A 27,619-nucleotide genomic window follows, 5' to 3' on the forward strand; every position below is an offset into this window, starting at 1 on the left:
ATAACCCAAGGGCTGCATTCTCTTTTTTATTTTTCCCTTATGGTTACACATCTATGAATGTGCAAACCATATTGGCTAACATCAGTGTTGACTGACAATTTTCCATTAAGACTTACTTGTTTCAGATGCTTTCAGATGATTCCTCCACAAGAACTGTGAATCCCAGACAGTCTCTCAGAACTGAGACCAGACAGCTTTCCAAAGGTGATGAAGAAAACTATTTTCAGTCCTGGAAATCCTGCTGAATTTTTAGTTTAAACTCTCAACTTAGGTGTAATCAAATGTAGAGCAGCCCTCACATGACAGTGGAGCAGAACTAATAAGACTCAGAATAAAAATGGGGATTATTTTCATTCTGTCTCTGAGAATGGCAATAGGAGATGCCATTTAGGAAGTGTGTACAAGCCTGCACACTGTTTGCAGTCCATCCCCTAGTACTCACCCAGATGGGGCTATTTAGTTTGTATTTGTTGACCTGTTACACATGAATTTCTCCAGTCCCTATCTAAGGCTCTAGCTGCACTTACAGCTTACCATGGTCACTTTTATTCAGTAATATATTAACTAGGAAGGTCACAAAGATAAAAGTCAGATGTACAGCACAAGAAAGGCATTACTTTCCTGCTAGTATTTATAAATTTTGCATGTTCGATAGCTGTTATTTTGCTATTTATATTCAAACTTTTGATCTTGAGTGGATTTTACAGTCAAATAGCATTCATTAAAATAGACATTTAGCATCAAAGACTCGAGATGTCCCTCTGCATATGTGCTTCAGGCACATTACTGACAATGTATTTATGGGGGTTACCAAAACACCTTAACACCTGAGCATTTTTCAATCATTGATGAATTTGTAATCATATTCCTAAGGGGAAGAGATTAAGCTGCAATTCCCCTTTTCAAAGACAATGTATTGAAAATTCAGAAATGTTAAACAACTTACCAAGATCCTATAGGGAATCCTGGGGAGCCTTTGTCTCTTGAGTCTGGTTCTGGTGTCACAATTCACCTCCCTGACAACCTGTGCCTGCAGTGACTGTCAGAGGAACAGACCTTCACCTAGCTCTTTGGTACTGGATCACTGTAAAATCAAAGCCTGCAGGTACAAAATTACCGTTTGTTTTACCTAGATTTTGACTGACTTGAAAAAAATCTTTAATGAAGGAGCTGGAAGGAAGCCTGTAATAATATATGTTTTTTTTTTATTTTTTTTTTTAGAGCTTTTCCAAAGAGTATGAAAAATAAAAAGATTAAGCAGGTAAATATCTAAATTTGCAGTTAGGCCAAACAGCACATGATGAACATCAATAATTGGGGTACATGATGGATGTCAACTGAGCAGCTTTTGTTTCCTAAATTATCATTTCCTAAGTTATCATCATGTTCTATATCATAACTCATTGCACTGTATGCTGAATTACATGATGCTGTTTAGCAATTGGTCAAATATGCATCCAAAACTGACATCAGTTGTAATTTTGACATTATTCTCGTTTTTATAAATTTTAAGTGCACTTGGAATATGAAATAACATTGTTTATAGAAACTAGAATTTCTTGAGCATAAAAACTGGTGTTGTGTAACACAATTTTGGTTCATTTCTGTTTAGACAGGTTCTAAATACACAAAATATAAATGATAAATTATCTTTGTTGCATTGGAATGGGTAGTATCATCAGACTGATAGCAAAGTTGCTATAAATTTGAAGATGGACAATTTTTTTCTTCTGACTTCCTGAAAAGATACTTAAATCATTATCTGAAATATGTGTGAGTGCCAATAATCATTCTGTATGAAACTGTAGAAAAAATATGTCAGTGTTAAGGCAAAATAAAATCACAGATTATATATTTGCTTAATACATAATATTTCTTTTAAAAGCAGTAATTTATGGAGTTCAGATAAAACTTTTTGAAAATATCTCAGTACAAACAATAATTATTATCATGAGCACTGGTCTGGAACATTACAAAGAAATTTTAGAACCAAAGTGCTTTTCCCTCAGTTCAGCTCATTTTGACCAGTATGCAGTGAATGTACCTGTGGTGCCTGTGCTGCCCGAATACTGGGTTTCTAGAGACTTCTGCTCTCCTTCTCTCTGTGGTTTGTAGTCCAGCATTAATTTATAGCTCCTCTGAAGCACTTTTTCAGAGCTGCAGGAGAAAAGGGTATCACAGAAAAGGCTGTCTAAAGACAGAGAACAGTGCAGAGAATGATGGGTTGAGGAAATTGTACTGTAAATTCTTGTGAGACCTGACACACATTTCTGCTTGACAATTTGAAATAAAATATTCTTGTCAATTTAACACATGAAATTATTTTGGTTTGGAATGACCTGACTTTCTAAATCAAGACCTGTTTCTTGTTTTTTTTTTTTTTTTTTTTTTTTTTGTCATGAAAGAATGAGATTTTTTTCTGAAAAAAACCCCATCAGTTTAAGGAAACTGTATTTCCCACTGATAAATGGAAAAAAAAATAAAAATCTTGAGCCACTCTATGTAAAACATGATGTTCCAAATGATCATTTATTGTATTTTTTCAGTGCCATTCAGAAATTATTACAAACAAATCTCTAATATTTTTATTTATGAAAACACAAGCCCATAGTAATAATACTTATATTTTAAATAAAATTAAAATGATGCATTTGGTGACTCAGTAGTGAGGAGCATTTGAATTATGCAGTTATGTTAATTCAAGCAAAATGGCGGAATTTTTTTTAATTGTTGCTTAAATTGTGTGGCCTTTTCATGTTGTGCATAGTAAATGCTGCTCACAACAGTTTAAAAGTGTTATTTATTACCAAAGAATTAGGACAGAGTAAAAGGTATGGAGACTTGCAGTTCAAATTGAGAGTGTTCCTAAGACAGAAATCTAACAAGGCCCTCAGCTTGTGGCTCTGTTTTCTTCCATGTCAGTATACTTCTCATCATGCCAAGGTCTCAAAGAGCCTGTCTAAAGCTGTAGGATCCTATTCCCAAATAAACCCGAGTTAAAAAAAAATAAAAAATTGAAGCAAGACATGCACTTGGTATTGCATGCTGCTGACTTTAAGTAAGAGCAATTTTCTTGAATGGCGTAGAGTAGAACTGATATCACTACTGTTTTTCTTCCCTGAAAACCATTCCTTCTTCATTGTTAAACAATACAATTAAAGGTAAGACAGCAAACAGGCTTTTAAATTACAGCTGGAAGAAAAGAAATAAGCTAATGTCTGCTATCCTGAAGTAAACTATATGCTATATTTTAAACAATGAAGCTAGAAAAATAATTTGAACAGAATTTTTAATGAACCAAGTATTTGTTTACATCTTCACATGTATTTTTTTCTTCCACAATTTGTAGTAACTGGTAAAAGAATCCTCAATTCACTGAGAAAACAATTTTTAGGAAGTTTGTAAAAATTACACAGCAATAAGAGTTAACATTCAGAAGTGAACTAGATAATGAAATTGCTGTTTGTTGTGAGAAACCAATATTAAAAGATGCTAAAAATATTTAAAGAAATTGTATTACAATTTGTATTATAATACTGTATCATAATACTTGTATTATAATAATTAATAATAAAAGTTGGTAAAAGATAGTACTAGAAGCAGACAACCACCACATAACCAAAATCTGTCCTTTGAAACAACATTTTTTTCTCTATTTCTCTATTAGTTTTCTATTTATCTATTTTTTTTCTATTCATTCTTCCCCTATTTCTAGACATGCAAGAGACCATTGTTCAGACACTCATACTTCACGCAGCATTCCTTTTCAAGGAATTTGGCATGTGCTGTGGAAGACTATTCTCATTACTTTGAACACAATTCAGAAAAATATTTCTGATTTGCCTAAGATGATTATGGAAATATTTACACTAGGCTTATTTTTTTTTTTTACATTAAAATATTGTCTAGTGGGGTTTGGGTGTATTGCATAGGCTTTTTATATGTCAGATAGTAATACATGTTTAAAATATTTTTTTTAATGTAAACAGGTGATTTACTTTAAAAATGAAAGGGAGTTTATCAGCATTTTAGTGAATTTCTGCACAAATTCTCCAGATGAAAAAGGATATAGCTTCATATATTAGTACTTATTTTCCTTCTTTAAAGAATGGTTCCAGGAACCATAATTACAGGTGGTACATAACTTATAGGAAAGACTAATCCCTTTGAAGTCAATGCAATTTTACTGATACTTAAGATGATGATCAAGCCTACCGATAGAAGCAAAACCAGCAGTACATCAGATTTTATTGGGAGAGCATCTGGCATGCTCAGTTGCTGTAGAAAAAAACCTGAAGGTATGGAAGGGACCTTTCCTGGAGGTAGGCTTGGATTTGGTCATGATTCCTGGGGATTGCTGATGCTGACAGTGGCACCGACTCGGGGCACTGCAGGCTGTTGTTCACAGCAGATCTAGCTGCATTTCCAAAAACATCTTTTAAAAAGCCGTTCTTCGCATCAGGCTCAGAAACTGGTCATCCATCCCTACTTATGTAAGTTTGGATACACAACTGAGTTTCTTTTCCATTTTATAGAGTGGGAGGTTCACAGACAACTCTTAAACTTTTCAACAACCTATCTGTCAAAGCCAAAGAAGCAAAATTTGTGGGGAAACTACTGATTTGGTGGTCTAGCAAAAAAAGCTAGTCCTCCCTATAACTCTATTTTATTTACACTGAAGCAATATTGGGTATGCTATGGTTACTATACATATGATACAGAAGTAAAATGAGATAGAAGATATATTTCAGTATTTTTTTCCTTCAGATCACATTTTAAGACATGTTAAGGTATTATTAGAATAACAGAGTCCAGTAGAGCTGTTTTTGTGGGAAAATAAAAGCCAGATTTAATTAAGTTTATAGACTCATAAAGACTTTTTCAATTAATACATTCAAATAAACTTTCAAAATATCAATGCAAAATACATTGACATAAGAAATAAAAATTCTCCACATTGCTTATTAGCAAATTTATATTGCTTCCAAGTTTTTTTATTCTTTTCAGGAAGACTTCAGCTACGAGTGTCAGTAATACAATACTTGCTATTGCCTCCTCACATCCCAAAGCTTCCAAGATTTTCTTGTCTTATCAGTATTTGAGACAAGAATTGGCATAATATATTATTGCCCTTTTAATATAACCTGACACTGGTGATTTAAATGGTAGTCATAATTTGGCAAAAAAATCTGACTAAGAGTTCCTGTTGTCACTGAAGTCCTTTTAGATTTAAGCAAAGCTGTAATGGCAGTGGAGAAAGGATGAAGCCAACATCTTCCTGGGTGACTGTCAACGCGGCAGCACCAGCTGCGATGGATCGCTCCTCACCATGACAGGATCAGCATGGCAGGCTGTTTTAGGGTGTTTGTTTACTGAGAACTTCAGATAGCAATGGAAGTGCACTATGTTCATATAATTATTATTTATAACTATGGTTGGTGGTAGGAGAAATGGTTGAAAGTGCCGTTTTGTAGCGCTTCTTGAATTACATGCAAAGTAAAATGACGCGTTTGAAAGTGCTTATTTAGTCTTGAGTTGACTAATTATTAAATACATTCTTTTCTTCTCTTGTCAGTGAGGGCCTATTAACACAAATCTGCTTATTGTGAGAGATCACTCAGCTGCACAGTATTTTAACATGCTTTTGAAAGACATCAATTCATGTTGGTACTGTGTGCATGCAAGGATGGACCTCTCACTGCACTCCTCAGTCATTAGATATCTCTCCAAAAATACTAGTCTCTTTATACACTTGCAGTGCTAGGTGGAGAGAAAGAAGTAAATTTAAAGCTAACTTCTATTTTCCCTTCACTGACAAAGTCCTGCATTTGACCTCAAAATGGGGCACCCATCAGAGATCCTCACACAAGCAGGAATCCCTGAAATTTTAGCGCTATTTCTTAGTTATAAATAATAACAATATTCTTGATGGGTGGCAGCTAATGAGTGTCGGTGTAAATAGTGATTTCAGCAGGAAGGGGTGCCAGCAGAGGCCTTACTGACTGGAGTACTGCATGCTGCTGTACTTTGTCACTCGTCTCCGGGAGGTGCCTGGAGATGCTGTGCCCATTCCCTGGCCAAGATGACAGTCGGCACTGAGCATCTGACTCGTGCTGCTCAGGCCCCCCAGATTTGCTCCTCCCAGGCTTGTTCCTCCCAGGCTGCTCATCCCAGACCCTGACACTACTCTCTCTGTGACCACCACATTGTGGGTATTGGATAACTCTGAGGGAATATTTATTAGGCTGCCCGGCATACCGGAGGCAGGCCTGAACACCCTTTCTGTCACTACCACATTTGACCCATCTACCAAATCAGGAATGCTCAGAGATGCCGGGAGTCGGGAGTTAGGCGCGATTACTCTTTCCGTGACGATAACGTTGGAGCCCTCTGTGAGATCGGGGATATCGAGCATGCCACGCAAATCAGAGGCAGACGCAGGCCCGACAACCCTCTCTGTCACGACGACGTTGGATGCACGCAGAGGGTCAACGCAAAGAGAGGGGGAGCCGGAGGTGTAGGTCTCGGTCACCGTCATGTTGCCATGGAGCAAGGGATCCGGCATTGGCCTCGGGGGCTGTATGGTTGTCCCAGACGTGTAGGTGTTTTCAGTAACAACCGTCGTAGTGCCAGCTGGAGGAGGCATAGGTGCACTTCCATTGACAACGATGGTGGTGCCAGGTGGCGGCAGGTTTAGATCACTTTCAGGGCTGGGGAAGGGAATGTTGATGCCTGGCCAGGGTGGGTTGACATCGGGGAAAGGTTCAATCTCTTTGCCTAGACAGATCTCTGCTAGGGTCTTAAATTTTGGTCCTAATGTGTCCAAATACGTTTCATCTGTATCTTCTCCAATAAAGCTGCAGCAACCCACGGAGCCAACAGGAGTACCTACTCCTTCATGATCATAAATTAATAGGCAGTCATTTGCCGGCCGACCTTCATCTTCATCTGCATACACAAATGCTTTCTGGAGTTTGTAAAAACAAAAAAATGAAAAAGAAAAAAATAGAACAGAAGAACAGAGTGAATTTTGTCAGGTTTTTAACCATGAGCTCCCAAACCACAGTAAAGCTTCCCTAACCACAGTAAGGCCCAGCTAACCTGAAAAACAGGACATCAACAGAACAGACTATACCTTCAACGTTTTTTAACCTTGAAATAAGTTTATTTAAATATTACTGTGTTTTATTGTTTCTGCCAACACATAACATTTTGAATTCAGTCTGTCACCAATGGCTCTGTCTGTGGGGCAAAAGGGACAAGCAAACTGATGCCTTCTTTGGGCAGCGGTGTCTGAACAAACTGGTGGGAAGAGGAGTGAAGCAGGGTGGCAAGGGGAGAAATGAAGAGACCAGGAAAGAGGAGATGGGATGGAAGATTGTCCACAGTGGGGGAGGTTTGGTGAGTCCAGAGGGAAGTCCATTTTGAGCAAGAAGGAAATTGCCAACTGGGGATGGTGTTGGGGATCCTGGTGTGGTCATTGCAGGGAGATCAGGCAGGAAAGAGGAGAATTTAAAGTGAGTGCAGAGTGAGGTTGGAGGAAGCAGAAAAAGAATGGAATGGGAGGCCTGGGAGGGAGAGTCAGTGAGTTTGAGGATTCAGGTGGTCCAGGAAGATAGCAGGAACAGTATGTGGAGCCTATGGCTGGCAGACTATTAATATGTAGTGGTCCAGGCCACTTCCTAACAAAAATAGGCAAGAAGATTGCAGTCTGGGAGAAATCCATGCTCAGGATGTCAGGACTGCTCTGTTCTCTCCTCTGCTGAACCTTGTATTTGTAGTATAGCAATCCTTATATCTTAATTGATATTTTGGTGACATGCAGTTATAACATTTATGCCTCACAGTTCATGCATATGAATAAAAATATAGCCCATGAAACCATTAATCATGTAAATTCCATACCATTTTTAATCCCATATGTAAAGGCTCATTAAGGTGTTGTCAATTGAAAAACTGCATTATCAGTGCCACTGGTAGTTGACAAGTCTTTTAGGGAGCAGAAATGGCAATAAAAAATAAGCAAAAACTGATGTTTAAAGTTCTTAAGGATTAAAATTAGTTCATGAAACAAGCTGTACAGGAAGTAGGAGTGAACAACTCCAAAAAGGTATTATAAATTTATACACTGAGAAAGGTGGAAAATACATAAATTTAGTGGGTACTTAGGAAGTTTAAATCATTTAATTGTTTCCTACCCCTACCTTCAGTGTTTCCACCAATTTTACAAAAAGGATGTTGAACAATCCATCTACTATGGCAGCAGCTCAAAGTCAGTACTGCTACCAGTGTGATCAGCTTTGCTCTCACAGCAGTCTTACATCATAGAAGTTTCAATTTGAGTAGAATTAATTTGGATTTCCACCATGTAACCTGGGAAGGAGACTCTAACAGGAAGCATGCTGACAGATCTAACTCAAAGAATAGCAACTAATTACCTCAGAGAAGTAGTTGTCTAGGAAGGCCATGTTCACTCCTCCTTCTCGATACTCTTTTATTGTTCCTCCAATTGACCCTTTTGCTTCCCCTGTTCCAGAAATTCCTCCAGCTGTTCCGTAGCCAGTACCAGTGCCATAGCCAACACCTGTAGTTTCTTCAACACCAGAAGCTACCACTCCACCTCCTCCATACGTGTTATTATATATATCTGAAAACAGAAAACTATATCCTTCCTGTGCTCTGCAAAACCTTACACACAAATTGTTGTTTTTACAAATGCTATAATGACACTATGGATTTTCTAGAGATATTTTAGAGCAATTTCAGTCACAGGTACATGCACAGGTACCAAACATTGAAACTGCAGTAATAATTAAATACATACATATTAATGACACTTGAGCACTTGATTTTATTCCTGAGGCTAGGCAGCATGTGCTCATGTGTTTTAGAAAATCAGTGATTTATTCTGTTATTGGCTGGAAAGATTGTTCTGTCTAGTGTATATATATGCTGTCATGGGCTTTGTGTTAGAAAATCAGATGTTTATCTATGCAAATACATAAATGCGTATCTGTGATCATATTGGCATTGAAATTTTTTCCCTTACACATTTAGAAAATAAACAGTTTTTTAACTACTTCTATGTTTTCTAATAGTGAAATTTTTTAGGGGAGAAGAACAATGGATCATAATAACCACCAGTTTATAATCCAGAATGGGAATGGTCTTTAAAATAAGTTATAAAGTAATACTTAAAGGATTTTATCTTAGCTGTTTTTTTTAATACATGATAACAAAGAAATAATTTTACTAATGATCAGCACATATTATAATAAAAGAATTGCATACAGTAGTCTTGACTATGGTTTGATTGGGAAACATAGGCTAAATTATCTATCTTTTTCATTTTTGATGAAATGAGAAATCTGAGAACATTCTTGTATAATAAATAGCAGAGAAGTTGTCTTGCAGAGTAACATTTCTTCCTGTCAGAAGCTAGTACAAATAGATCTGTGCCAGCATCTTTCCTTCCTCTTCTGAAGTAAGGAATGAGGGAGAAGGAGAAAGAGGCACTGCACAGCTGAGTTTATTCTCTATGATCATTGGATTCCTGGAGGAACCTTATCTCAGAAGAATACATTTATTGTGTTATGTATCAGCTTGTCTAGGTTAACACACAAATTGTCAGTAATTAATTAGCTACTTGACATGCTCCCTTGTGGGAAGCAGGAAACTGGGAAGAGCTAAAGATTTTACCCAAGTTATGAAAGCAAATAATATTCTGGCTAAAGATTGATTTCTGCTAAAACTGGTGTTTTGAAAAGGCTCTCCATTCAGTAGCTGTGCTGATTAAGAAAAATTGCCTGGGATTTGAAAGCCTTGGCAGATATTTCAAAATAAGTGTAGTTTGCAGAAATTAATCTGCTCAAAAGCTCAAACCACAGACTTTTTATTCATACTGGAGGTCCTACCAGCATGAGTTTTAATATCTGCAGATGTGAGATTGAAAGGGCTGAGTTATATAGCTGGGAAACCAAAGGACTCCATGAATCTGAAGGCATGAAGTTCTGGAAGACAGCTTTATGACAGCGTAGCATAGAAGATTTAAGGATTTGCTTACCAGAAGGTTCACCAAAATCACCTCCTGCAGTGGTTGTTGGGGCAAGAATGTGCGAGACATCCTGGAAAACAACATTTTGACTCCTTGAATGATTACCTTGAAATTCCCATATGAAGACCAAGACTTTGTGAATTATGTTAAGGAATTAGCAGTCTAAACTGTTAATGATAGTTATTATCACCATCTCCATTAACAAACAAACAAACAAAAGACAAGTTTTTTTCCTTGCCAACACAAACCATGATCAGTGAAGTTGATTTGTGTTCCCTTCTCCTAAACTTGCACTGAAGAAGCTTGCTAGTTATTATGCTTATTTGAAAGAACAGTGGCACCAAACTGTTGTGTCAAACTGACCACTGCTTAAAACACATAAACCCCATCAGTGAATGCTAATTAAGAATCATCTTTCATATCTGCCTGGCAATTATTGACAATGCCTGACTGGTTTTAGATGACACAGTGTTACTATCACTATTTATAGTCAAATGCAGGGTTCACTCTAAGTATGAATTCTGGTTTTAGAAACATGGGATGTACTGACCCTGTCTTCAGGCTGTGCACCTTCTATTCCCCATGGATGAATTGCCCCTTCTGTGCATTCAGGTACAGGTTCAAATCCAGTTCCAACTCCACCTGCAGCGCCAGGTCCACAGCCGCAACAGTCGCTCATTGACATCAAAATTGGAATCACTTAACAGGAAAGGAATAAGAAACAAGGATTTAGGATATCTCTTCCTCACAGGAGTAGCTGCTCTCACCAGAGGGCAGGTGCTAATGAACTTTTGAAAATATGCCTTCAAAATATTTCTAACCAAGCAGCCTCTAAGTCTGACTTTCAGAATCATTAGCTGCTTATGGAGATGCCTGTATTTGGAAATTCAGAATAATTTGTACCTCTAGTTATAGCAGAGCAACAGAGGGGTGGGGCTGTTACTCCAAATTTATGCTTATACACCTGGGAAGAGACTTTGATCTATCTCAGCTGAACCAATATAAGTTGCATACATATGAAAATAAAACAAACCGAACCAGTGTTGCTATGTATAGCATTCAGTGTTATTCTTTCCTGATATATAAGCATACATTTTTCTCTTCAAGTTTTGTAATTGAAAATAAATACACATCAGTAATAATAGACATATGAGAATTGGTGGAGAATCCACCTGACTACAGTGATCTTTGGCTAAGGCTCCAGTTGCAACTTTCACATATACATAATGCTTGATTTGGAAATGCAGTAGGGGCAAACTCCAAGCCCTAGTTTCACCAAATGTTTACGTAGAGTGAGTCAGGTTTCCCAAACAACTGTATTGCTTGTAATGGCCAACATCAAAACACTGCTTATTTTAGAAAGGCAATGCAATATTAATTCATAGAATCATAGAATGACTTGGGTTGGAAGAGATCTTAAATACCATTTAGTTTTGACCCCTCTGCCATGGGACGCTTTCCACTTATTAGGCTGCTCAAAGACCCATCCAAACCAGACTTGAACACTTCCAGGGATTGGACATCCACAACTTCACTGGGTAGCATATGTCTCTGTCTCATCACCGTCACAGCAAAGAATTTCTTCCTAAACCTACTGTCTTTCAATTTAAATCCATTGCTTCTTGTTGTGTCACTACATGCCCTTGTAAAAAGCTCTCTTCTAAGCCCTATTCAGGCACTGGAAACCTGCCCTAAAGTTTCCTTAGGAGCCTTCTCCAGGCTGAACAGTCCCAACTCTTTCAGCCTGTCTTCGTAGGAGAGTCACTCCAGCCCTCTTGTTACTTGAACATCAAAGAGAAATGAAAAGGGGAAAGGACTATACTGTGTACAAAGTGCTGCCTCATACAGCACGACTAAGGGCGCATTTACTCCAGACTATGAGGGGGGATTTCCAAAGGCAGAAAGACAGTCTCTCCTGTAAGATGAACCATCTGGGGACTACAAACTGAACAGCCTTTTGAGGCTTCAAAATTTTGTGTTTGTTGATGTCTACTAAACAAAGATCAAAACTCGAACCAAACTCCTCAAAAAATCAGGGAGAAAGAAAATCAATTGCCTCAGGTTTTGTAGCCAGTATTTCTGCAATGGGGAATTTTAGATGTTGATTACTTGATGCCCAGGCCATGAAAGAAGGTTGATGGCCTATGATTGTGGTAGTCTGAGAAATAATTGCTTGCATAAATTCTAACTTGAGTCCATGAAGCTCATAATTCTTCATGAATGCTAGGACAAATTAATTAATGTTCTGTTTTGATCCTGTTATCATAAATGGTACTTTTTTTTTTTTTTTTTTTTTTTCTATTAGATGTAATGTTTGGAAGGAGTAGCCAAAAGTTTCAAAATCTGTGATTTATTGTTCTATTACTGAAATCTGGCTTTGAGTTCAAAAGAATCTTAGATCTTTAGATCCTTTGATACCCAGCTTGGAGCTGATACTTGCTCATTTCTTTTAGTAATGTAATGGAAGTACAAATTGCAAAATGTAAGTGACAGGACAGCTCTGTCTAAGAATTGGATAACAAGTCTCAGAAAGGAAATGCTTAATTTTAAATGAAAAATGTATGTGTATATAACATAAAATTTATGGAAATTCTTTTTGTTTAAAAGACAATTTTTTTCTGTGTCAAATGGCCAATAGAAACCAATGGATTAACAACCAACTGGTATTTTAAAAGGTATTTTAGAAGAATTAAAAAATGCACTATTTACATTATTTAGAAAAATAATAAAATTATTTTCTTATTTTTATACTTACAAACAAATATTAATCCACCGAGAAACATCAGGCCAATGGCAGCACCACTAAGGGTAGTATTTGATTCCAGTTGTCTGCCGTAATTTTCATTTCCAGTGTAACCGTCATCAATGGAGGCAGTATATCCATCCTCACCTCCATCGTAGCCATCAGTATAACCCTGCCACTCTGTGTGGTCCTCAAAATCTCCTCCAGGTCTAACCTCACCATAATCATTACCACCTTGTTGTCCTACGTCTTCTCGGTCTCCTCCACCAGTCCCACCACCATCACCAGTAGTGCCACCACCAGAGCTGCCACCACCACCGATGATAATTATTCTTGTGGCCCCACTGGTGCAGTAATTCCGACTGTCACACTGGCAAGCTTGCACAGGAATTATGTGTGGTCTAGCACAGCGCCGGCCTTGGCTATCTCTTACAACCACATAGATCCTATAAAGGTAAAAGTCTATGTTCTGGCCCACTAGTTCTGCAGATGAATCTTGGAGGGGGAAAAAGAAAAAAGAGAGAAAAGTATTTGGATGAAGGTATTGACTGCAAGTGTTCTACAAATCTATACTACTTGTATATTACATTCATAGAACAGAATGAAACAAAGTGTTCCCTTTTTAGGCACTTCAATTACTTATTCATCTACAGTACTTACTCAAAGCTGAAACATATAATACTCATCTATGCTTGTTTTTTTTTCTTGCAAAAACTGAGCCAAATCAGTCTAGTTATCACTTCTAAACTTGAGAAATACAAAAGGGGAAAATTAAATTTTTTATTCCCACTGCTGCTTTTCCTGAATTTTATTTGCACAATGGTAAAGATAGAAGTTGAAAGTTTTATGCATTTCTTTTTCCTCTCTCAAGGAACTCATATATGTTTTTCAGAAAGTTTTCTAGTAGGTTTAAAATATTTAAAAATGCATATTTGCAGCTGTTTAGGACAGGTAGGAGACTCAAGAATACTTGCAATTGTGATACTTGCCATTTAATGTAGTCTTCTATGTATACACTAAATTATGCAAATTCTGTCATTTAGTAATGCATGGGATTTGATTAATTAATCATTTTGTCATGTCGAACTGGCAAAGCTTCACTGGGCACTGACTAAATTTTCTTTAAAATTCAAGTATGTATAACTGGTACAATAAATTAAAAAAGTTGTAATCTTAATTTGTCATTTTCATATGCTTCTCATAAAAGTAAAAAAAGAGTGAAAAAAAAGTAACTGGTAACTTTATACTCTAATAAACAAATTTGAGATTTTTTACATGCTTAGGATATTTTAGATAACACCAAAATAAAAAACTATCAAATTACTCGTTTTGATTTACTTCATTATATTTAGACCAATAAAGGCTCTTGTCATAGTTATACTCAAAGTACAGTCTTGCTGCTCTAATTTTATCAGTAAATTTTCAGTTTCCCTTAAAATATAACACATGTAATAATTCTGATTTAAATATTCTAATATATGTATATGTATGCATGCATGTATTCAAATTAGAAGTTATTTCAAACTTCTTAGATTCATATTTAACTGAGATTTGAATAGATTCTAATAAGTATTTTGTTTGTTAATAAAGTAACATCCTAACAAGTTATCTTAGATAAGAGCTTATTACTATGATTTGTTCTGTTATAAAATGTAGGTTAATTTACCATTTATTCGTCTGATAATCCATGTAGTCTGAGGTTCACCATGTATGCTGAATGTAAAGGGGGTAGCATAGAGATTGCCATCCCTATGCTTTGCTGAGATAATCACTGATGGAGAATGCATACATACTTTCCTCATTTCAGTATTAATAGTTGGGCAGTTGGCATTGATGCCATCTATTGAAAGCACAACAGTACCAGTAGCAGTATATCGAGGAACCCCTGTAAAAAGAAGATGTTTGTGATCAAGAGGGAATATTGATAATATAAATTATGCAGTTAGGGTTGGAGAACTAGAAACAGGGAAAAAACACTGAGAAAAATCTGGAATAGAAAGAGTTTATTTCAGAAAACTTAATCTCTTTTCTTACCTCTGGTGATAGCCAGAACCTCTGCTTGGTACTGCCCATTGACTACGTAGACTGAATCCCGGTTAATAACTTTGTTCAGTGTGATTTCACCAGTGTTTTGGTTGATTCTGAACCAGGCAGCTGGATCGCGTCCTATACTATATCTGTGTTTGGTGAAGTAAAAATACTCAGCATTATGTTACGAATATATGTATTACATATTTATCTTGTAGGTAAAATTTGGCACTTTTCTTAGCATTTTTCTTAGGCTATGTTAGATCCTATTGTATTTTACCCAGTTCAAGCAAAATCCGTGTCCACTCCAAAAGAAGTAGACTAGAAAAGTAATTAGGAATAAAGCAAATGTGTAGAAGCCCATTTTATTTTGAAAGTGGCATCATAGTCTAAAAGTAAAATTTTTCTGGATCCTGTAAACCTTTACTAGAACCCTTGTTGATATCAATGGTTAAATCCACAGCTCTTCCTATAACATTCTACAGTTGTATATGCTGACACGTTTCTGTGTTATAGGAAATTTTTTTCAAATATTTGTAAATAGGTTGTATTTATTACTACATACACTTAAAATCAAATTATGGTCTCTGTTATCATTGTTAATTTCAAGAGAAATAAGTGTAAATTTTTTGTTTTACTAGAGAATGAGCTAGCAGGGACCTCTTCTATTCTGATTGCATAATATTGATGATTATTGGGATATTTTACCTGCTTTTCTTGAGCTGCTACCAAATTCCCTCCTTGCAGAAAATGTTTCAAGAAAAAACATTCTTAGGCTGAGTAAAAAAAAACCCCACAACCCTATTCTAGTCTACTTAAGTTACAGCCTGTTAGAAAAATGATATTTTGTTCATCTTGTGCATAAGTCTAAGGAAAGTAGTCAGGAATGAAAAGCCATTATATCACAAAAATGGGCTATATACTATCGTATAATAATATAGAATACAAAATACTATATAATATATAATATTATTTGATACTATATAGTACTATTCTATTGCCATTTTTCTATTGCTAATCAATGAACACTGTTTTTTAAAGCATCCTTTAAAATACCTATTCCTTATCCCATTGAAATCTCAAGAGAATTATTCCATCCAGGGACTTAAAGCAGAGCAGAGCTTACACAACATTAGTTGCAATAGTTCTAGTGTCCTCATCCATGGCTGTGTATGTTCCTACAACATAATTCACTCTTGCCCCTTCTGCCAGGGAAAACACAACTGAAGATGGATGAAATCTTGGTGGTTCAATCAAATTTTTTACTTCTACTGTGAGGGGTGTTCCAAATATCTGGTACTCATGTGCAACAGAGTGGTGGAAGGCAGCTACATTCCTCACGCCAATCATCAGTGAGTGACTTCGGATATGTTCAAAGTCCAGTTCCTAAAAGGTAAACCACAGAGAACTAGATCATACATAAAAGATCCTTTAATATTTTAAAAGTATTTTTTATTTTAATTGGTTGAGTGACAGTGTTTTTACTGCCTGTTTAATTGTGTTAACAATTACTTAAAATTTTAAGTCAAGAGCTGAATCACAATATTTATCCATACCTTAATTACTCTAAGGATTCCTTGATTTGTAGCTCGATCTGTAACAATTTCAAAACAGTTATCTTCATTACCGGATATAAAGAAAAACTCTGCTAACCAATTGTCTGTAAACTCTTCATCAGCATCCAGAGCTTGTATTCGCAGCAGTTCTGAACTGAGTGAATTTTCTGAAATGCTTGCTGAAAACTGAAATGACAGATAAATACCTATTAGCAAACATATATATATGCATATATACATATATACATATATACATATATACATATATACATATATACATATATACATATATATATATATATGTATATATATATATGTGTGTGTGTGTGAGGGAAACACAGCTCTCTGCAGAGATTCTTTTGAAGGATGTTCTCAGCACAGTCCATGTCAATTTAATAAAAAAAGTGTGCTCTGGGAAAACTGTGATTGTGATTATAGATTTGAAAAGATGTGTCACCTCCAAGGTTATCAGGGGCATCTTAGAGGAAAAGGATTTGTGCTTTCTGTAAGAAATGATCTTCCAAGGATTGGGTTATTCTATATAATCTGGCCATATTGCAGGAATCTGGACACCTGAATGACAAAATTTCTCTGAATACAAAGAAGTCAGCCCTGACAGTGTCAGGATTGACATATCTGAATACAAAAATAATCTATGTGTATGTTCTCAGAATTGTTGCAGAAGTGACTGTATTTTGAGCATGCTTCAAGGGAACAACCCTATAAATCCCATGGAGCATGTAAATGTGAAAGTTCTCTATGGGTTAGTAAGAGCTCTGTTATCTACAGGGCCTTTAAACAGGGTTTTAAATCAGTGTTGCTGCTTTTATTGTTGGAAACTTACAGAGCTTTGAGCAAGAGTTGGAAAGTTGTCATTAACATCGATGACTTTCACGTTACAGCTACAAAGGGATGATATTCCATCTGCAGCCCCATCCCGGTCTGATGCCTTCACAACCAGAGTGTAGCTACTATGTTGCTGTCACAAAAACAGAAATGAGCATGTTAGAAGACCATCTGTGCATCTTATAAATAACTCATGCTTGCTACTATTTCCTAAGGCAGGAATTTGACTTAGGCATTTTATTGTGACACATAAAAAACATGCAATTCTCTATTAATATTTGTAAAAACCACAACCTTGCTCTCTCTTCTATGTTTTTCTTGCTCTCATAGCACATATACACAACAACATCATGTTATTTAGCTTTGGAAGGGAAAATGTTACCTCTCTGTCAAGATAATTTGCAAGATGGAGTTCTCCTGTATATTTATTCATAATGAACATGGGTGGACCAGAAGGTTCCTGACTCTCTATTTTGAAGGCAATTTTAGAATTCAAGTGGTTGGGTTCATCTGCATCTGTTGCAATGATTTTCATCACCAATGTGTCTAAAAATAAAAAAATAATAATTAAAAAAAATCCACAAAACAAACAAACAAACAAAAACCAAACCAAAAAAACCCCACACAATACTAAAATGGTGTATGAAAATGACAGAAGGCTATCTATTCCTTGACATTTACAAAGACAACCAAAAGTTTAGTTTTGTAGTACTGATTCTGACAATGCTGATGACTTTAAATGAATTAAAAATCAAAGTCAGAAGGAATAATGCAGACTTTCACAGAACTTCTTTAAATCACCATGGGGAATATGCAAATACAATAAGTGCTGAGCTTGTAGAGATTATAAGAATCACAGCTTTAAATGAGAATTTCTAGAAAGAAGAAAATTAGTGTTAGGCACCATTGCCTCAGTGCTATTTGCATGTCTAATGTTGATTACTGCACTTTTGGTAAAAAGAACCATTTTAATAGCTTAAATATGGAGTTATTTAATAATATTCTGCTGCAATTATAAATACACAGACCAAAAGTACAAATATTTGAAAGAGAAAAATGGGGAAAATGTGTTTTACGTACCCTCAAAGGAAGTAAGTGCAATGATATTTTTTATTCTAATGAGAAGGAATGAAATTATTTATTTTACATTTTCACATCTGAAAGAATTTGCATGATGGTATGGTTAGAAACTGGAACATGCAGCACTCGTGTGTGGGAGGAAAGGGAGAAGGAAGCATTGCTGTTTAATTTATAGCAATTAGCCCAGGCCCTGGCTCAAATAGCACTTGGAGAAGCATCTGTTGTTCCCTCTTCTGCAGCGGCCCTGACCAATATATGCGATTGCCTAAGAAAAGCAGAAAGAGCACCCCAGATTTATATTAACTGTATCCTGTGAGCTTCACTAGCAGTACTGTAAAAGGCACAGCATAATTACTTACTGTCCATGCTGCTCTCTTCAACAGATCCTGTAAATACAGTTTGTGCAAATACAGGAGGGTTATCATTTATATCCAGGACTCTGACTCGAAGTTCAAGAGGTGGCTCCAAATCAACACCCGTCACTGAGTGTTTAGCAAAGCAACGTATCTAAACAAAGAGATTTACTTGTTTTAAATCCAGAAATTAAGTAAGCAAAGTAGCAATCTGAAATAAACAATCTTGTTGTCTGCCCCACCCTGGATCCATCCAGGATAAAGGTAAAGAAAAAGGGAAGTACTTACAACAAATACTGGTGTTACTTCCCTATCCACTATTGATGTTATATTAATTTCTCCTGTTCTTGGGTTAACAACAAATATTCCATAGGGCGCACGATCAATTCCAACTCCAGAGATGCTGTATGTGATTGGATTGTCTTCTTCACAGTCAGATCGGATCTGCAGTAACAAATAATAATAATTTATGCCAGTTTACCAAGGACACCTACAGGGTTTTTTCTCCTATTCTTAGTTCCTGTAAAAAATTCTATATAACTTCAGTTTCTCAACCACTTGTTACAAGGTTCAGTTGACAGAATCAATGGAAAGCTCTTCTAGAAAGCGTCAACCTATCATCCATCTCCTCTTAAGGACTGGATAGGCTTTCTCTTAAATCTGTCAAGGAGTTGGAGAGAGAAACCTCCAAGGGTCCACTGTGGCTGGACCTCAGTAAAGGCATGGTCATAGTGAGAGAACAGGAAGGTATTTATTTTTTTTCTGTTTCCTGCAGGTCATGTAAAATCTTTGAACTTCTGCTCAGGGGTTTCTTGGGATGAGGGAGAGAGAAGAAAAATGTCATGATCTAGAGCATAAGCACTGGTTGGAGCTGCCTGGCAAGTAGAGTCATGGCAGTGTTCTGGTCACTCCTCAGCAGCCACATGGGTTCACCTTGTGAGACTGCCTCAGCAGAGTTGGGAATGTTGCATCATCTTTTTTTTATTCTACATTCCTTGCTTTGACTACTCTAAGCATACCTATTTTTAACTCTTTCTGCTTTTATCAGCCTGTCTTTGGGAAAACTTCCTTGCCAGGGAATATCTGTATTTTTCTTTCTACTTACTCTGGCAATTGGATTCCTCTTGGAATTATCTTCTCCTTCTCTACAAGCTGCAGCAAATTTGATCCATTCACGTTTTTGTCTTCTAAAGGTTTTCCATCTTGCCATTCCATTTTCATCCCATTCTTTTACCTTTGACAGAAAGTTCCAGTATCATATGACCTCAATCCATTTTAAAAAAATACAGACAATTATAATTTCCAACAATAAGGAGAGAAGAGATTTTTGTAGACCATCTGCTTTTTTGAATGTCTGTGAGTCCCAAATTCTATGACTGTGTATGTTTATTATAAAATTACTCATTTGTATGAGATATTAATTTAGATTTAGGTGAATTTCTCTTGAGAGGGTGAGCAGGTTATTACCTGCAGCTGTTTAATATTTAAATATGTTTTCAATCTTCAAGCTAAGAAGTGTCTTAGCTGAGTATTTTCCATGTAATTTTTTCATTTGTTGCATTTCATTTAATCAGAAAACCATTTTCCAAAGAAATATATATTACCTCTACATGAAATCCTGTGCTGAAATCCAAGAGTACCTGCAAGAACAATAAAAAAATTGGCATGTAAAAATGCAAGGCAAAATGTAGCAAGCAAAACCCAGCTGCAAGATATGGCTATACTGCAGGCCTGGAGCAGTACTTTTTTCAAGCCTATTGCAATAGGCTTGAAATATCCAGCTGCAAGATTTCCACAAATGAATTTGTGAAATTATTTTTTTTCTATATCCAGCACCTGAATTCCTTGACAGTTAAAACCTTCAAAATCTATTCTGTCTTCCAAGACAGAACCTTGAGTTTGAATGGCTTTGCCAGAGCAATTTCCAAGCTATATCTTCCTCAAAATAAAGCTTTCACACAGATTTTTAACACTGCAGCTGAAGAAGGAAGCGGTTACAAGAGTTGTTACCAAACTCTCTAGGAAACTAGAAAAGTATTTATCCTAAATAATTTATTTTTTCCATATTTTTTTTTCTTATTTACAAAGTCAAAAATAAGCCTGAAGTACTTAATGGTGTAATTTAACCAAAAAGAATGAAAATGGTTTTTTGGAACTTCCCAGTGTGATTGAAGAGATTCAATGTGAGATGAAAACCCACCTGTAGTTTTCAGGCAGATTTCCCTGGAGTGTAGTAGGTTTTGATTTGAGACCCAGCTATGCAACTAATCTTAAGTAAACAAAGGTAGCAGGATCAGATGCAGTACGTAATTACTTTAAAACTAACATTTAAATGAGAGGAGCCTCAATTTCTTGATTAGCACAATTTAGAAGAAGGCACAGTTTAACTTTATTCCTAAATAAGGTGTGAAAATTGAGTTTGCTTGGTGAATATACCTGCTACAGAGCATCTCTTTCAAATTTAGGATCTGCTTCTGCTCTCTTCAGACAATAGGGTGAAGAATGTGGCATTTGCAGGACTGGATGTTTGTTCCATTCATCATTGGAAGAAACAAAATATCCAGGTGACTCAAAAATTATGGCAGTGTTTCTCTTTTCTCAACAAATGTTAACAGCTGCAGTTATGAGTATTTAACTTCCCTATAATTTCCCATAGATTTTTGTTTTGTTTTTGTCTGATGTGTTTTATCTGTGGAGTTTTATGTCAGTTATACTTGGATAAAATCTGTGACAATCTTTTATCCTACATTACATCATGGGACTTTCCTCACTTCAAATTTATTGCATTATACTGGCAAGACTGGAACACGGATACAGAATTTTTTCCACTTACTTCATGTTAAGACAACTTCTTACATGCAACAGATTAATGAACAGCAGCTTCACCCTCTTTCCTCTCTCTCTCTTTTCCCCATTTGCCTTTATGCTGCAAAAGTTCACCATCTGTCATTTACAAAACAATATTTCAAATTATCTGTTTTTGCCCAAAACATTCTTTGGCCTGTAATGGATGCCTTAATCTGCTTCTCAGTGAAGGAGTTTAAACTGTGGATCTGCCCATTTGATGTGAATATAGCTTGAATTTTTTTGACTGTTTACTAGAGTAAGGATTTTTTTTTCCTTGTTTGTTTGAGCAAGATGTTGACATAAATGATTAAGAAAAGTACTCCACAGGAAAATCACTACAATATATTCATGTTGTGCTAAATACATCAACACATCTTTTAACTTATGTTGAGTTCATGACTGTTTAAATCTTCAGCTTCAGTAGTAGGGTTCAAATTCACGTGCAGCCATTCCCTTCCTCATCTCAGAGAAGGGACAATATCAGACTCCATGTGAACAGCAAAGTTTGCTCACCCCAGTGGGAGCTCAGTCCTGCTCTTTTATAACCCGCCTTGGAGCCCAGGGGGACATGGAAAAGTCAAAGGAAGGACAGACTATACGCTCACTAGAGAACCTGAGTGATGAGGTCCACCAGAAATAACACTAATTGAACGTCTCTTATCAGTCTGTCCCACCTCCTTTGGTGAGCACAATGAAATCCTCTCCACCCTTAGGCTGAAATCCCTTCTGGCATGCAAACAATTGTCTTGACCCGGCAAAGTATGGGTATGTACCTCCCAGTGCAACTTTAGTGAATCTTGTCTGCTGTCTGCATCCTGTGGCCTATCCTTTTACTTAACAGTGAGACTAATACCTCACACCCACCCACATCACTCTCATACTCTGAAAAACTATTATGAGTTTTTCTGAAATAAGAATCATACCTGTAAAGAATTCTATTACTTAAGGACATGAGTATTCATAATCCTCTTGATTCCAGCCTACAGGCAGTTCTGTTTTAGTAGTAAAAGTAAAGTAGTAAAGTAGTAGAAATACATCTTTTACACTGGAGTCTCATCTTTTGCTTTTGAGCACCAGAAATGGGAACATCAGAAACTTGTCCATTGGTGATGTTGGGGATTGTAAATTCAGGCCCTATATTTTCACACTTGTCCTGTGATAGCTAAGGAAAACCCCATTTTGCTACTTGTTGGTAATGAAAGATTTTGAATTCTTGAATTGAATAAAGTTCCTTAATGCAGTTCATGTTACTATTGGAAAAGGCTGATCCAATGAACTTTGTTGCTGTGCTTGTTATGTCTCTCAGTTATGGCTGTGGTATAGCAAGGAGGGCAAGCAGGCATCAGCAAAAATGTCTAGTTCACCAGATAAAACTGAACAATTTTGAAGTTACATTTATCCTACATGTTCCAGAGGGAGGGAGGCTCCTCCACCTCCCCAACTACTTTCTGATTCTCCCCTGTCACCAGCAGTTAGAAGTCTTCCCCTAACCCAGTTATCTGTTTCTAATATTTATCAGGGATGCAAACCTTTTATTTCTTGTGCTATTTCCAGCAGATAAATTCTGTCTCCTAGCAGCTAACCCCAGCAAATTTCTAGGTAGTTAAAAAAATTCCTTTCTAAACCACTATTCAAGTATAGTACTTTCCATAGACACAGGGACAAACAATAATTAAGGCAGTAGGAGCCACTGGAATGTGTGGGATGCATCCTGAGGACCTTGGGGTAGCCAAGCTGGTCAGAATGATGCCAAGATTTGCTGTCCTGTTAGTCTCTGAGAGAGTGAAAAAAAGGAAGCTGCAGAGAATCTCGAGGCTGGTTGCACAAGCTGTTTCTGTTTCAGGTTGGGAGATGGGCAGGCAGGAAACAAGTTTATGGTTTTTGTCATTTGCACAGTGTTCTGTCTGAAATCTTGTCTTTTATTGTAATGATACCTGGACTCTGTGTCCAAAATGACACCTTAGAGACATATTGGAGTTATTCTGGATTTATTCTGATGCAGCTGGGGACAGAATTAGGCCCATAGGATGTGTATTATTCTTTGCACCCTCAAAGCAATTTACAAACAAGAATTAACTAATCATTAATTGTGTACCAAGCAATATCATACGTAATTACGGAATCCTCCCTCCCCCACCTACTCAAATCTAAATGACTGAACACGCCTTTAACATCTTCCCAGCATTATTCATATGGGATCTGCTTCTCTCTCTTTGAAGTCAACAGTGGCATTGTTGCTGGCCTGGATGGGAGGAGTGCTGAGAACTCACACGTATTGTGTTAGTCATCAGACTGCTGTGGTAGCTCTGGTACTGTCAGCGTTTTGGGACTTTTACGTCTTTCTTACTCATCCAAAGCCCTGACTAGAAAAGGGTTGCAATAATGAACCCTTCCCTTTTATTCATTCTGCATCTCTTTAAAAAAAATGATACATCTGTGCATATGAAATAATGAGAAGCAGAATTCAAATATAAGGCAAACCCTCATATTTTAAAAATATGCCATTTGAAAACTTTTTAATTGAAACATGATTTTCTTTTTCTACACTTCACCTTTTCATATGTCACTTTTGAATGTACTTCATCCAATTTAAAGGGAAAGATTTTTCTGGAATTTTGTTTTCTAATTCAGAGGAGGTCAGGTGTTTCCTATGTTAGCAATACTTTGAATTGCAGCCAGGATGGAGAATCCATTACTGTTTCAACAATCATGACAGGAATAATCCAAGAATTATGACAATGCTCATGTCAGGCAGAATAATATACTTTGAAGTTTTATTTATTTTAAAATAAGTTTATTCAATTAAATGAGCACTTTGAGGAAGTTTCTACTGAGATTGTTTCTGTTCTGCTATTGTATCTTGTATTGTATGGAGATACAATACATTTCCATAGAGTAACTGAGCTTAATCATTAGAAAAATGAACTGAAAAGTAATTTCAATATAAGATGTATGCCATTATCATTAAAATTTGAGTTTTTCAAATTAGTCATGCTAAGTGCCCTCAATAAATCTCCTCAATAAAACCTGAATTCTGATATGACTGAGAGTGTTCTGTCTGCAAATGCATGTTTGCTTAACAGCCATTTTACCTAGGAATGTAAAACTGCAGGTTTAAGTACCTAATCTTAGGTGATAATTCCTGGATGTGGAATTGCTTTAGTTTCTCTTTCTACAACAAATTTATCTGGCAGAGGAACCTGCAGGTTCCTGATTCAATCCTGGCAGATGTTTCATATGAATATACAAGGAGAGGATTTAGCTTTTTGACTATTTTTATGTACAATCAAGTTATGAGTAGGATGTGTAACCATAGCCTAACAACAGGAGTGGGGGGGTGGAAAATAAGCCTAGATAACACATGGGAAAATGTATCCAGACAAAAGTGCATAAGAGATGTGGTGAATTTAAAATTATTGGCTGTCACATGATAGCTGGCAGGAGAAGAGTCATACCTGATCAAACAGGTTATTTCCATAAAACGTGTCTGTGCTAGTATCACAAACAGAACTCCCTTACTCATGAGAATAATGGCTTTGAAGTCACATGAGCAGGGGTTGCAGAATCAGTCCCACCAATGGTGAAATCCATAGAGAAAATTATTTGTTTCAGGGCTGGAAAGTTTTCTCTTTTTTTTTTGAAAGTGCAGGAGTGTACTAAAATACGTATAACTCCGTGGTAATTTTATTTGATGCAACTTATTAACAATATACTAACCTGACACACCATTCAGACAGGTGATTTTCATGAATGATTAGTTAAGCTGAAAGCCAAAATTGTTTTTCAGAATACACTAAAACTGGAAACTTAAATTTATAATTTATTTGATCTTGACAGTTTGTCTGCCACCTTTCTATTAGGCATTGAAAGATGCTATTAAGCTGTAGAGGCCATCATGAGCATTGCTGGGCAGAAGAACACATAACAAGAACAAGGGTTTCCTCTGGGTAGTAAAAGTTCAAGTATTTGTTAGTCCTCAAAACACAACAGCATTTTTCAGAATCGCTCTTTTTTTTCTGACCCAACACCTACCCTCCATCACTCACAATTTTAACAACAATATACTGAAAGAATGAAAATGGCTTCACATGCTGAGAGAAGTAAAGCAGCAAAATGTCTTTTGAATGGGCAGATCTTAGACATAAAACAGTCAAGCTTTTTGAACTGCGACACACTGGGAGTGTGCATCACCAGGTAACTGAGTAAAATGAATAGTCACTAGTGCTTCATGAAAATCCAGAAGTGTTAGTGTGATGTGCAACAGGCCTGTCTCAGACACCTCTCTGCTGCCTTGAACAAGCAGAAACTTATCCGAACCATAACTTGCTTTTGCCAAGTTTTGCCCTTGTTTGCTTGGCAGCTGCTCTGTGTTAATTAGTTCTACTTTACTGATTGAAGAGCTGTCACATAAAATTAATGGATTGTATTTTCTTAATGGTTTTAGAATTTCTTAATCTATAACACAAACTTTTTCTCAAACTATAGCATTTTTAGAGAAGACAGTAATGAGAAGTTAACGAACATTTAAGCATAGTAATACACTGTGTAAAATGTAAAATTGCATGAAAACCACAGGACATAACTATAGTAGAAATCCTACTCTTCTCAATCTTCTGGGCCTTAAACCTCTACCGAATTTCAAGAGGTCAGCACAGATGAGTAAAATTAATCCACACAAAAATCAGATTGCAGGAGCAGTAGGGCGCCCGTAGCCTTTTTAAGTCCCTTCTGGATAATTTCCATGCCTTGATGAACACATTGAACAACTATTCCACTTGACTGTAGCCACAACTTGCCTTTTACAGTGAGAAAAACAAAACCAAACAGCAACACTTTCATCATGCATTCACTTGCTCAGCACATGGCGGCTCAGACACTAGTGCACAGCAACACAGGAATCCTTTGCAGTGAGAAATAATAGGCCAAGTCTTGACTTTTACTTAATTGAGATCTCTAAATTTTGTCATTTTTTTTTCTCTCTTGAATACAGCTGTAGGATTTGGTCAGCTCTGAAGTGATCTTGCTAATAATTTTAGAAAAAAGAGATTTGAATTTTTTTAGGAGCCGGTATTTCCTCAACTGATAAAAAAGTAAAGACATAGAACCAAATTATATTCAACCATTAAAATGTTTATAATTATAAACATTTTATTAATAACTGTGACCTTTAAGTAGCAGCCACGGAAAATATTTGCCTGAAAAATCATGCAGTAAACATAGAAAGTCACATCTTGAACATCAACAGATCGCCGAAAGTCTAGAAAGAAACATTTGTCAGCATTTAATGAAAAAGTAATTTAATTCTATAAAATGTTCAGAAGTGCTGTTTAAAATGAGCAGGTCTTTGGTTTTTATGGTAAATTTCACAAGATATTTTTGGGGAATAGTTTATGTTGTAGAATGTAATGTTCTGCTGAGGAAGATGAAGCTGGCGTAGTCACAGAGTTTACAGATATCGTTTTAAAATCTGACTTACCAACAAAAGGAACAGAAAAGCAGCCGTTCGGTGAGGGAGCCAATCCATGGCATCTGACTTCTCAGAAACAAGTCCAACTGAGTTATGGTTACCAGCCTGTTCCTGTTCCCCTCCCCCCCCAGCTCTGGTGACTATTTAAAAAGACACTCTGTATATGTCCTTATACTCAGCCCTTCAAGGTGTCTCTGCCTCCCTCTGAGGGAAGAACTGAAGATGCTGTATAACAGAGTGTCTTTCCCCACCCCAAAATCCTGGGCTGGTCTCACCTGAAACGCTTGACAACATCATTATTGCTTGCAGGTAAAAGCTAAGAGACACACCTTAATTCTTATTGCACTGAAACCCTTTGTTGGATACAAAAAGGTACGTTTTAAACACTGAAAGCAAGCTTCGCTGAGAAGATACCGGGTGATTTAAAAATTACTCACAACATAAGGAATCATTAAAATGGTAACTTATCATTGCTTTGAATGCAACTTCCAGTTTTCTCTTTGCACCGTGTATAGCAGAAGAACTTAATGAATATTACCATAAAGAGTACGGACTTAAAAAAATTATTAATTTAAATTAGAAGTCCATTTGTTTACTTCCAGGCACAAAGGAGTGAGTTCCATGCACATTGTTTGCAGAAAGGAA

The 27,619-nt window shown here is 36.5% G+C and overlaps 1 protein-coding gene across 1 annotated transcript; it reads right to left on the reverse strand.

Moving 5' to 3' along the window:
* Positions 1-3,272: 3,272 nt before the first annotated feature.
* On the reverse strand, positions 3,273-27,148 carry DSG4 (desmoglein 4). Its single transcript, XM_005517201.3, has 16 exons — positions 26,984-27,148; positions 20,265-20,300; positions 19,766-19,894; positions 18,949-19,104; positions 18,667-18,814; positions 17,610-17,773; positions 17,226-17,360; positions 16,382-16,567; positions 15,952-16,211; positions 14,832-14,974; positions 14,464-14,682; positions 12,810-13,292; positions 10,605-10,753; positions 10,064-10,124; positions 8,439-8,647; positions 3,273-6,967 (listed from the first exon to the last, which is right to left on the reverse strand). The coding sequence occupies exons 1-16, from the start codon at positions 27,029-27,031 to the stop codon at positions 5,996-5,998; spliced, it is 3,498 nt and encodes a 1,165-aa protein (XP_005517258.2). The 5' UTR covers positions 27,032-27,148; the 3' UTR covers positions 3,273-5,995.
* Positions 27,149-27,619: the final 471 nt, after the last annotated feature.

Source organism: Pseudopodoces humilis, chromosome 1 (assembly GCF_049639895.1).
Source record: "Pseudopodoces humilis isolate 2021_Gansu_Grassland_sample_001 chromosome 1, ASM4963989v1, whole genome shotgun sequence".
Lineage (NCBI taxonomy): Eukaryota > Metazoa > Chordata > Aves > Passeriformes > Paridae > Pseudopodoces > Pseudopodoces humilis.